We start from the raw sequence: 12804 nt of genomic DNA, 5'->3' as shown, positions 1-12804 counted from the left end.
AAATCCCATTTCAGCCCTTGCTCTTACCACTTAGCCCTTAGCCCTCCGTTTTGTGTGTTCATGCCTAGGGGTAGGGTGTCTCGATTTTTGTTGAGATGGAAGGGTAAGGAGAAGTGTTAGAGCTACATGGTCCTCCAAGCTGAGGTTTTTTTAGAGGCACACTCTAAATGGAGTGTTATGAGAAAAAAGAAAAAACGTCAAGATGGCTGTGCGAGCCTTCACAGAAACCCACAAATGTAAGTATTTACACAGTTAAAAATTACGATAACCATTGTATTGTCTTAGTTTAATGTCATTTCAATGTATTATGGTCCTTTTCCTCAGAACAAGCATATAAATAATAATATGCTGATTTCTCTGTAGCTAGCTAGCTAAATTTCTTGTTCCACCTTAAATAGTCCAGCAGTACGCTTGAAGCGCCAGATGGTAACTGCTGCTCCATTTAAGGTGGAATGGGAAGCTAGCAAATAGCTGACTTCAGCTTCATATCACCAAAGAAATAGGGGTGGGCAATAATAAATAGTTATCGCATCCCCCCTCTTTGAAAGCATATGATTCCCTAAATTGAACTAAAGGCCAGCAGCGAGAATGCTGAACTTTACCGCTCCTCTGCTATCCCTGCAGAGTGGCAGTGTAGCCTACAGAGCACTGCTAGTAGCCTGTTAATGAAGCAGTGTTCTTTTTTTTTTTATTTTGGGGTTGTCTCATTTTGTAGGGGAAGATTTCAACCACTACCCCTTGTAACTCAGTTCCAAGGGGCAAGGTGACACTCGAAAACAAGGAATAGGGGTAAGAATAAGATATGGGATTGGGCCTTTCTTTCTTTCTTGTCACGCAATAGCTACTAACCTGGGAGAGTGAAGGATAACATAGTCCCCCATGTGAAATCAGTCACTGCATCTTTTTAATGATGTTGTTCAGGGCAGTTGGAGGAGATTGCTAATTGCTCAGTTCTGTGTAAGTGATGTAGCTGCAGCCCTTGACTGGCCAGCATAGTGTTCTGTTGACATCCATTCCTATAGCAGTCAGAAGTGCCCTTAAGAAAACCCCTTATCCACCATACCAAAAGAAAAAAAAGGTGATTGAAACTGTTCCCAATGTGTTCTCCAGGAGCCTATAACAAGTGGTACTCTTGGAGAAACGACTTACAGTACTTGGAAGGGCTGTCCTTTACTGTACTATCTCTCTCTTGCTCTCTCGCATTCTCTCTTTCGATCTTGACCGCCAGCACTGTAACTCTACAATTAACAGCAAGATCGGTTTCCTTGGAAACAACAGCACAGTGTCTTGCATATTCAAATGGAACTCCAGTGCGAGCGCTGGCTTGCAGTTCGGGAAATGTCATTTTGTCACATTTTGAATTCTATCATATCACAAAGCCTTTAATCCTTGTTTATGCATTCCACATCAGCGATCTCCAACACATGATTCCTGTCCTGACTATCTGCCTTTCTTCATGTTAGAGATAGTAGCGTTAGTGGTTGAATCTGTGAAAACTTGCTTCTCTGCAGATGTGCTGCAGGGGATTTTTTTTAAACCCCTTTCTTATAAATGACAGAGTGTTTTGCCTTGTAAAGCTGGAAATAGTGTGGCTTGGTGATTAGAGTGTTCGTATGTCACCCTGTATGCCTCTAATCACCCAAGAGAGAAGGCAAGGGGAAACAAGGGAGCCTTAGCCCTCTTTTCTGATGCGCTTTTGTTCGAATGTTTGCACCCTGCCAGAGGGGCAGCTAATTAGGAGACGATTCAGATTGCTGTGAGTGCTGAGGGTGAGTGAGTGGGCGAGAGGGGTGGAATTGGTGAAGCAGGCCCCGCACAATGGCTCACTCAGTGAGGGACTGCGCCTGTGCTGTCATTCTTGGATGCTGGCCAGTTCTGGAATGGCACCATTGCTGTCCCCTGAGGCTAACTGTGACTGAAGGGGTCTCCCCCACCTTCACCCACCAGGCATCCTCGTTTTCCCCTGTCAAGACCCCCCACCCCCTCCCCACTCTCTTTGCACTTTCTATGAGTAAAGTCTTTGTCAGGCTGAAATGTCAAGTCAAAGTTTTGTAACATGGTGGCGGATGTGTCAATTAAGGTGACAGGTTCTTTTAAAATGGCTGTTTGCATGTCTTTGTGCTCTTTCAATTAAATTCCCCTCTTTCTCTCTCTCTCTCTCTCTCTCTCTCTCTCTCTCTCCCTCTCCCTCCCTCCCTCCCTCCCTCCCTTTCTCTCTCACGCTCTCTTTCTCTCTGGCTGATCTTCATGATATTTGATTTTTTGTGTTAGTGGTTGTTTATTAAATGCAAGCTTATTCCTTCCACATCTTGACAAAGTTTTTGATTTGTTGTTATCTGATACTATATCTGCAATGGAGATATAATGTACAAATATCTAAGCAAAAGCCAGTGTGACTCTGGAGCAAAGCTGTAATGCACAGTCATTTCCCTCCTCTCTACCGAGCATTAGACAGCTCAAAGGCTAATTGGGTGTTATGTAGATCTGCTATTTGTCAACTACGACAAACATGTTTTTGACACCGAATGTGTGCTATAGCCTACCATTTGCACAGTATGTAATTTAAGCATTCAGTCAGTGTATGTCCTAGAGCAGAATTATGTGTAAGTTGACCACTGTTAAATGTGTGGTTTGTAGATGTCACTCTAGTTTAAAAAAAAACTCTGAAGGAATAATGGCCTAGTTAAAGATGGCATCACACCAATCACATTTTCATCTGATCCAAGCATGTGTATGGCAATATGAATGCCTTGAAAAAAATGCGTTTCATTGGCCTGTAGCTTTAACAGGAACCTATACAAATGGTGAAATGCTAAGCAAAATGGAGGAAAGGTTGTGCATGTTGGCAGTATTGAAGGAATGATGGTGAACAAAGAATCTGTGCCTTTGTTTTTTTAGAGATTCTCTTGGCAGGTAATGGATATTCCTGTAAAAATGTGCAGTGCAGAAGAATTTGAAAATTTTTGTGTGGCAAATGCAGGTGCATGGGGTATTACATATTGTGACTTATCTTGCTGCTTGTGGAATGGCTGTTGTCATTTACACAGTTTTCTCTGTGGTCATGAATAGCAAAGGTATCTTTTTTAATGTAATGTGAACCATAAAGTAGTAAATCAAATTTAGGGTAGTTTAATATTTTTACAGTGTGTAAAAGGAGGATCAATGGGATATTCTGATGACTTAAATACAACAATTTGTGGATGCAGCGATAAACTATGTTCTCAGACAGTAGTTTTCGGAAGTGTTTCTTAGCCCATGCAGTGATTTACGCTGCAGAATCATGTCTGTTTTTAATGTAGTGCCGTCTGAGGGCCTGAAGATCACAGCAAGCCAGTATTGGTTTTCAGACTTGTCCCTTGCATACAGAGATTTCTCCAGATTCTCTGAATCTATTGATGATTTTATGTACCACAGATGATGGAATCCCCAAGTTCTTTGCTATTTTACATTAAGAAATGTTATTCTTGAATTGTTGTACTATTTGAATGTTCAGTCTTTGGCAGAGTGGTGAATCCCTCCCCATCTTTGCTTCTGAAAGACTCAGCCTCTCTGGGATGATCTTTTAATACCCAATCATGTTACTGACCTGTTGCCAGTTTACCATTAGGTGATTATTTTAGCATTACACAACTTTACCAGCCTTTTGTTGCCCCGTCCCAACTTTTTTGAAATGTGTTGCTGGCATCAAAATCAAAATGGGCAAATATTTTTCAAAAAGCAATAACATTTCTCAGTTTCAACATTTGATATGTTATCTTTCCACTGTTTCAGTTAAATATAGGGTTACAGTTGTTTGCACATCACTGCATTTTGTTTTTATTTACATTTTGCGCAGCATCCCAACTTTTTTGGAAATGGGGTTGTAGATTGGTTTAATATAGGATTTATCAAATGATTTGTCCAGTCTTTAGTTTGTAGAACATCAATTTTACATTTTCTTTGACATTGCACTTGTTTCAGTGAAATAATCAAAACTGTTTCTCCAGCTCTCATTTTAAGACTTAAAATAAGTCATGCTTATTTAACCCTTTCTTCCCTTGCTGGTTTCTTTGTAGGACATTGAGACGGGGGAAAAATGAAAGCACCCATCCCTCTCCAGTTTCTCCTCTATGCTACAGTAATTAGGAGCTTAAAGGTGGTGTCCAAGCGAGGCTCAGGTAGGACCACAGCTACATCATCATGATTATAAAAAAATACAAAAAACTGAAGAATTAAATCTTAAATAGTGATGATCTAGTGAATGCAAGCTGAAGCGTTCTTGGGTGTTGAAATATCTGGAATTGAAACAATGAATTATTAAGATGAAGAAAATGTCTTCTGGAGGGGAATGCTAGTATTGTGTATCTTTAGGTGCCGTAGACAGGCTGGTGTACAATGTAAAAGCATGAGGTTTGATATGTTTCCTAGGTTTTCGAGGTCGGTGACAGGAATGCAAAACAGTGTGCAGCATGTAGGGATGTAACGGTACACAGTCTATTGCCAAACTGTTTGGTATGTCCTCTGTTGTTCAATGTGAACCTGTTATTTTGCTATAATTTCCAAAACGTGCTTATTATACTGCAGTCTACACACATATTTTACCTACACAGAACATCACTGGAGCATATCACAATTTCCCTGGAGCCTATCAGTGCTCTATATGTAAATATAAGCTGGAGAAGAGAGGGAGGAGCTAACAACAAATAAATAACCTTCAGCTCCAACGTGACAAAGGCGAGCACTAGCTAGACATAGACAAGTTAAGGCCACTAAACAGTGAAGGCGCTGCGTTATGTTGCGTGGCTTCCAAAAATTCTAAACCTTTGTTTTATGGTGCTCGCCGACTCCGTCAGCCAGTCTTTCAGGTAAACAGAGAAATGCTAATAGTAAGTTAGCTCAGCTAGTGTCCTTTTTCAGTTTCTATCTTTCAGCTTGAAAACAACGAGTTTGTGAAGAGGTAATAAACAGATGCCAAGCATGACAAATAATGCTAAATGTTTTATTTCATTCATTTTACCCAAGTAGAGTGTAAAAATTAACTTAAACCTGGCTATAATCATCTCTCCCTGCCAGCATTCTATAACAGTGTTCTGCTATGTGACACAACGCTACGTGACATGACACAACATGGCACGATGTGTCCACAGTGCGGTGGCCTTTACAATGTCTTCTCCTGCGCACATTAAACAGCAAAGTAATTCCTAAACTCTATGAAACATCACAGAAAGACATTGAAAATGAATCGACACAGACACTCTATCTAGCTCTCTTTAATTATTTTTTAGTATAGAGAAATCAAAGCACCAACAGGTTGTCTGTAGGCAAAATAAAGAGTTCATTGTTTAAAGGTTGCGTTTTTTTTCTTCTTTAATACAAAGCTGATCACGGTGGCCCAAAGACCATGATACATACAGAACCGTGGGCCCACTGTACCGTTGCATTCCTAGTAGCTTGCAGAAAATGGAAAAGAGTAGATTATAAAAATAATGCTTAAGTTACTGTATTAATAATTCAAATATAAGCTATGTTTACATGGCAGCTGTGCTTTTTAGCTTGCCATTGGCAAACAGCTGTTTTAGTAATGTGTTCTGTCACTCTGTAAGCTCGACAGAGTGTATGAGAATATGAGTTTGTTTGTGTGTCTCAGTAGAGCGCAGGGGCTTGTTTTAATGCAATTGCAGGTGAGATTTTAAGTATTCTCAGTGCTAAGACACAGTGAGTGAAAATATAATTCTTGTATTGCTGTTCCAGAGACACCAGCAGTGTATGTTTGCCTGTTTTTAATGGTATATTTGGGTGCTAGCAGACACTGCAGCATTATCACTTAGCTGCAAGAGATCTCTCTCAAGCATCTCTTTTGTTTGTGTAAAGCCCTACTTCATCTCATTCTGAAGAGTTTAACTATGTTGAAACAATGCCATTTCTGACGGCATTTTCTGAGACAAAGGCTACTGCTTGTTGTGGTTACTGATTGAAGATGGCTAATGTTACCTTATTAAAAGTAAATTGATGAAGTCTCAGTGATCAGCTGCTCGTGTTAATTCAAGACTAAATGATGGAGATGTATATACAGTCACATGTGATGCTCAAGAAAGCTTATGCTGCTGTGGCTAAACAGTTATTGTTTATGAATTTGATGATAAGTACCTCATATGAGTGTGCATACAAGCATGTGTCTGTGGATTTGTGTGTGTTCTTACTCAAACACACACCAAGGTACAGAGAGGTGTCCCATCTCACGCAGAGGTCCAGATGGCCTCTCTCATGGTACGGGGCGGCATGCGCCTCCACTGTCATTATCAGGACTAATCTAGGGCAGCGGGGTGTGACGCCGTGCCATATTGGAATTGTCTTGTGGGAACAAGTTCAACATAGAACCAGGGGAACATATTGGAGGTGGCACAACGAGGGTATCGCATCAGACGAATACTGCCTCTGATGAACAGATCCTGTGGGTTTTGAAGTGTCAACACATCTCCAATACGTGTCTTCACTGTTCTCTTCAAGTGCACCAAGTCCAAAAAGTCCTTTGATAAAACAAATCTGTCTTGCTATGAAAAACATGTATTTTTCATATTCCCTAGCTACATCTAATTAGACAGTTACACATGACTGAAGTGACTTGCCTGTCAGGAAATACTTGGTATATTATTCACTAAATGATGCAATAACTATTTATTTTCACTGTGGCAGTAAACCTCTCAGAGGTCATAAAGTGACCTTTTTACAGTGTCTGCTTCTTTTTATATGTACTCTGAAAGGTCAGGGTAACATTGAACCCATCGATCATGTGGCCAGCAATGGACAGAATCATTCTCTTTCTCCACTACACTTACGTGCAGACTCTTTGGCGAGATGGCTTCTGGACATCATTACTGTATTAGAGATATCAGGAATGTTGTATATGCAGAGAAAAGGAATGCAAATTTTGGCAAATTCTTTTAACTGATAACTGACCATTATTAGACTGCGATTAATCATTGTGTGATGAACCTAAAACCACAGACACAACCATGAAAACATCAAACACAGAATATTGCATTTTAAATAGACATGGCTTTCGGCTTTATTGAATGAAAAATTCATCCTAATGTAACAGATGTCACAATAGCAGAATGAAATTTTCTTACTTACATTTACCATATATTATTAGCCCAAGGTAATAAATATATATGGACTGACCAGGGCTAGATGTTCATATGCATAGTTTAAACAACAATCAACATAAACACAGCACCTTGCAGCTTTTAAGCTTTTTGTCATGGGACTTACTACATATGCTTACCATTAGCTAACAAACACATTTGTAGGCTATAGCTTAAGGCTACACTCAACAGAAGCAAAAAAGTCAGTTGTAGCATACCTTAGCATTCTGTCATGTGGCTAAATATCCTAGCTGCGATAGTGCTGTAAACTACATTTAGGATGACTCTGCTATATCCTGGTTGTTTGTTTCACATCTGAATTTCTCAAGTCATTCGACTCATACATGCATCCAGTCTCGAACTTACATCTCTGAGCGTCAGACTCTGCCAATGTTTTGTAAGTTTCGGACACTGTCAATAGTAGTGATTGAGCCACAGATTTCTTTGCTTTGTTGAAGCAAAAGGCCACGAGACCCTGCTGCTGCATGACCACCACAGGCGGGGCTAGTAGACGCACAGGTCCGGCTAGTAGGCTGGTATGCTAAAGGCTAAACCAAGATTAATGGCTTTCATTACCCCAAGAGAGCGGCAGTTCCTTCCATATTTCTCTCTAACTTTCGCTCCCTCGATAACAACCCAGATTAACATTAACTCACACTGTAAGTCACTACAGAGCGAGAGATAAGGGATTACTGAAAGAAGCTCAGCCATTGAGGTACATTGCTAAGGTTAGCGTGTTTTACACCATTTGTATGTTGTGTAATCTGGTGTATCTGAAACACAGTGGTAAAACTAATAGCTTAGGAAGAATTTCAACCTGTAGGCTTTATCACACACTACTACTGTCTTTCCACAAAAAACTGGCATCAGAAATTGCTTCGTGGTATAGTCATAAGTATCACTGTTTTCATGGCTATTACTGATACTGCAAGTGGCAGTATCGGCACTAATTCCTATTGTGATGAAGCTAGAGGCTCCAGGTCTTCACCAGCATGACAAACATGTGCAATGTATGTTCACATAAATGTACTTACCTCTTAATGTGGTCTGTTGAGACTCCTAGGGGAACTGCTGGCACGATTATCATCCTCTTTTATCTAGGTTGCAAGAGCCCACAACCATATAGAGAGAGGAGGGTGATCCCCTTGTCAGCAAACCTTAAAAGGAAGAAGAACATTGTCAGTGTTGGCCATGTACAAGTATACTTACCTGTAGAATGTTCACAGATCTGATGGCATGTCAGTTTTAAACATGGTGGGAAGTAATTATCTTAATATTGTTTTATGTGTACTGAGTATCTACCCTTTGTGTTAATTGGTTTAACCTTGGGCAGGGTTAGAATTATAAATACATGGGGAGGTCAGCCTAGCAGGGAGGTTAATTTTTAAAACAAGAGTGTGGAAGGAAGTCTCTTCGGTCTCACGACCTTGAGACAAAAAAGTTCCTGTGCTGAGGTTGAGCCAGGGCAGAGGGTGTGGACCAAGAAAATGGGTGTTTGAGGTCCTGAACATTGTTACATACTTGTTCTATGAGAGAACTTGTTTTCTTTTCGTTTTCTTCCAGTTTTCTTTTTTTCTGTTTGTAATTCACTTAATAAACGTCAACGTATTGGCACTTACCTTTGGAGTCACAGTCCTTAATTTTGGTAAACCTAGGATTCCCAACCAACCACTCGACCAGGTGTGAATCTGAGAATATCCCACATGACACCAATACAGTATATATATATATCGGTGCAAGTCCAGTTTATAGCAAGCTGTAATTAGAATGGTGTTTTAATATTTTAGTACTGTGTTGTTCATTGCTATGACTGAGTGCAGATATTTAACGTGAATGTTATAAAAGAGATAAACATAACTGTTGTTGTTGTTTGTAGTAGCATCAGAATCTTTCTGGGGGGAAATATCTGTGTCTTTTAACTACTGTCAGCACATTGTCAGCAGAAATCACATCCAAGGCTATGGATCCAAGGAGCTCACATTTCGTGTTGTTGGAGTCTTTTCTTCTTCACACTGTATAAAAAAGCTCTGTCCATGCTATGTGAAACAGCTGGTACTGACAGCTCTGTCTGTGAACAATTCCAAATAAAGCTTTTTCATTCAGAACAACATGCTGCACACCCAAGTACTGAGCAAACACACTGAGAAACTGTGCAGCTTTGCTAACACTGTGCACTGAAGCTAAACCAGGTGGTGATGTACGTGGAAGAACAATATAGTCTCTCTACAACCTATATGCAAAAATAAGTTAAAAAAATAATGTGTTAATGTTTATGCCTCACAAATCTGTTCAGTTAAATAGAGTAATGTCAGTGTGTGCAGAGTTTAGTACCGCAAATGTTGACTTTTTCTCCTCTGTATTGCTAGCCTACATGTGCCCACATGCTTTGGGGAAGCAGCTGTGACTGTGTTTGTGTGGTTAAAAAGGGGCTAAAATCACACAGTGTGTACCTGGTGGGAATATGCCAAGAAGGAATGTTTAAAGTGACCTTTGTGTCTGACCGCCATGCTGTCAGAAAACTCTTCTCTGTGTGAGCAGACCCTCGTTCACAAGCACAGTATTGGGCCAATACCTGATACCAGTATCTTAATCAATGTGTCCCTAGTAAATACTGGAAATTTTTGGTTACTGGTCACTTGGTGTGCACATTATTTGCACTGGAACTAGGGATGCACTAAGTTTGGAATTGTGGGCCGATACAGATTATTTTTCGTGTATGTATCTGCCAATGCCGGTACTAGTATATTAGCGTTTGTAAAATTTAGAAATTGGGATTACATCTACCTGGATTAGCATTACAGTGAAATATAACATACATATAACATTCATTTCTAATAGGGTTCCAAATGCAGTAAAATGAATAAAAATGCTGAAGTTTCAACACAGTAGCCCAGCATTGTGAAAAACATTTTGTTTCCAGAGTACAATAAATACATCATCAGATATTGGTTTGGATCATCTAAACATCTTTCCTGATTACAGTGTATATTTTTTAAAGCTAATATCTACTGATACCAAATAAATCTGACATCATTGTGCCTGCCTAACTGGAACACAGCAATCCTGTCTTTGCTGTGCCAACTATGGGATGTGCACTGGTACTCAAGTACTTGGTTAACCATTTGAGGTGCCAGTATTCGAATGCTAAAATTGCTAATTGCATACTTGCTCCTTGTCAGGAAGATGGAAAAAACATACAGATGAACAATTCAATAAAAAACACTTTTATGCTTTATCAGGACCGTATATTACAGTTTACTCATATTTGTGAGTAAGTATGTATATTTCACTTTGCCAGTCCAAAAAAAGAGTGCCTAAACATCAGTGTGTTGCCAAGTTGAGAAAACAGTAGCATAGCTTTATCGTTGACTAGTAGAGCTGCACCGATACTGCTACAGGCACTTAAATGCAGTATCGGTATTGGCAATGGGAATACTAATACCTATGACCAAAACCACGAAGCAATTTCTGTCAGTGGTGAGAATTGACAAGCAGTAGCAAAAATGCTCATGGCTGAACAGCCCACTAGCCAAACCTGCGTCCACTAGCCCCACCTCGGTCAACTGCATCATGCAGTGGTGGGGATATTGCAGCCTTTTGCTTCAACAAATCTTTGGTTCAACCACTGCTAATGACAGCGTGAACAACTGAAATATGTACTGCACTCCAGCAGAGTCTGACGCTCGGATATGTATGCGCGAGTGTGTGGGCCGCATGAATAAGAAAAATGACTTGAGAAGTTTGCATGTGAAACAGCATTCAGCACTGGTTTAGGTAAGCCAGAGAAGCTGCTGTGCTTAATGTACATGTATCTATATAGTGTTCAGTTCTGTGTTTAACTATTTAGCACAATAAAATATTTTAGGTTGGTGGTCTTCAGCATTTATTCAAGCAAGTTTATTTTGTTAGACTCTTATTGTAGAGGGTGCAGCTAGGACCCGCCCAACCCCCCGGGTATCAAAAGAGCTGTTAGAGAAGAAAAACTCTACATGTACAATGTAGCTGTGGTGAACAACAGCTGGAAAATAAAGCACCACAAGCAGTGGATGCTACTATCTGTGTATGTATAGTAGAACTGTTCATATATCTGGACTTATAAGCTAGTTAGGTTAGTATCTGTATCAGTATTTGGTAAAAGCCAATCCTCAAGGTATCAGTATCGTAAGGGGAAAAAGTGGTATCTGTGCATCTGTAGTAACTAGGCTAACTAGTATAGCTGATGTTAGCTAGATTGGGTGAAACAGATTGGGTGTGGTTGATTTGTTGGTGCCATATACTTGTTTTAGCTGTAAGGTTTTTTTTGCTTTTTTTGTTTCTGTTTTTTTTTTTCCCTCCGGGTTCTAAATTCCAGCATCATAGGTGCTGGCTGAACAGAAGAACTGGAGTCTAGGGAAAGGAATAGGGCAACCTGGTCTTTAATGAAACAAAGAGAAAGAAGGCATGGAATAGAACAGTAGATGGCATCACAGTAAGGCAGGTAGTGAGGAAAGAATGGTAGACAGCGAAGGAAAGATGAAGAAAAAAGAGACAGTAAGACATTCTGCGAGGAGACAGAAGGAAAGAGAAAGTGGCAGAGGGAGAATGAGACCAAGAGAGTGAAAAAGATGAGTAGAGCGGTAGAGAGAGAGCAAGGAAGAGAGATGGGAGTTTGTGAGGAGAAGACAGAGAGTGGTAGTTGGAGACACTGGAAAAGAGAGAGAATGGGAGAGGATAAGACAGAAAGAAAGATATTAGTAGAGGGAGAGCATTCTGCTTTAGCCCAGTTTGTGGTTCTTGCCCCCATTAGAGCCCACTGTGTAGTCTTCCATAAATCAGCAGGTTTGGTAATGTGCCATAAATCCCTGTTAGACCCCAGGGATTGATCACTTACCCGTATATTCATTATGGTTATTCAAGCAAAGCTAGGCCCTGATGCTAAATCTACCATTTTTAAAAATTTTGTTCCTTCCCTACCCCACCCTCCTCCCCCGCCCCAAAGTGTTTGTGGGAGAGCACAAACCAGAGTGGCTGCCTCTAAAATCTGTCCAAAGACTGCCAGTGCTCAGAAAATTGCAGTTTTTCTTCTAATTTGATGATGTGAAATGGCATTGTGGAGGTTGTGAACAAGGCATGGTTTTTCATAATCGTTCACTTTTCTGAATCACAGTGTTTTGAAAGGCCTTGTCTGTATGAGAAATGGCTCACATGGATGTTAAAGTAAATTATGAGCCAATAGGGGTCTGTACCTCATGCACTAAAACTAAGACAAACTGGGCGTATGTAGTTGTGTTTATGTAGTTGTGTTTTAGTGGCTTGCCTTACTTGCAAACAATTACTTGATGACCCATTATTTAAGGGTTCCTGCTTAAAGGAATAGTTCAGTAAATAATAATATTTAAACAATTTTCCACTAACCCAGATGTAGTTGATTGATTTGAGTCCAAATTTTGCTTCTTTAGTTTAGAACTGGAGCTGCAAAACTTTACTGCTACAGGCAGCCGTTTCAGACAACACCAGGGCTGGTATAAGGCAGCTTTAAGTTTTTAGGCTGATTTAGATCAGATTCTTCCTTATTTATCATGGTCATTGTCACAAAAACTGATTCTAGGTCAGCGCTCCCACTGCTTGGTTTATGAGTGTGGACCCTGTTGTCTAAAAAGGCTGCCCACAGCATTCAGCTACACAACAAGGTTTTGTTAAA

The 12804-nt window shown here is 40.2% G+C and overlaps 1 protein-coding gene across 1 annotated transcript in view; it reads left to right on the top strand.

The window, feature by feature from the left end:
* Nucleotides 1-12804, top strand: part of il1rapl1b (interleukin 1 receptor accessory protein-like 1b) — a 419828-nt gene that overhangs the window by 28676 nt on the left and 378348 nt on the right. The window contains exon 2 of the mRNA XM_036563167.1: nucleotides 4056-4157. Within this exon, the coding sequence (XP_036419060.1) occupies nucleotides 4076-4157 (82 nt within the window). The 5' untranslated portion in view covers nucleotides 4056-4075. The remainder of the gene's footprint in view (nucleotides 1-4055; nucleotides 4158-12804) is intronic.

This window comes from Colossoma macropomum, unplaced genomic scaffold (genome assembly GCF_904425465.1).
Source record: "Colossoma macropomum unplaced genomic scaffold, Colossoma_macropomum, whole genome shotgun sequence".
In the NCBI taxonomy this organism is placed as follows: Eukaryota; Metazoa; Chordata; class Actinopteri; order Characiformes; family Serrasalmidae; genus Colossoma; species Colossoma macropomum.
Note: the sequence above shows the minus strand (reverse complement) of the source record. Positions and strands in the feature narration are given on the sequence as shown.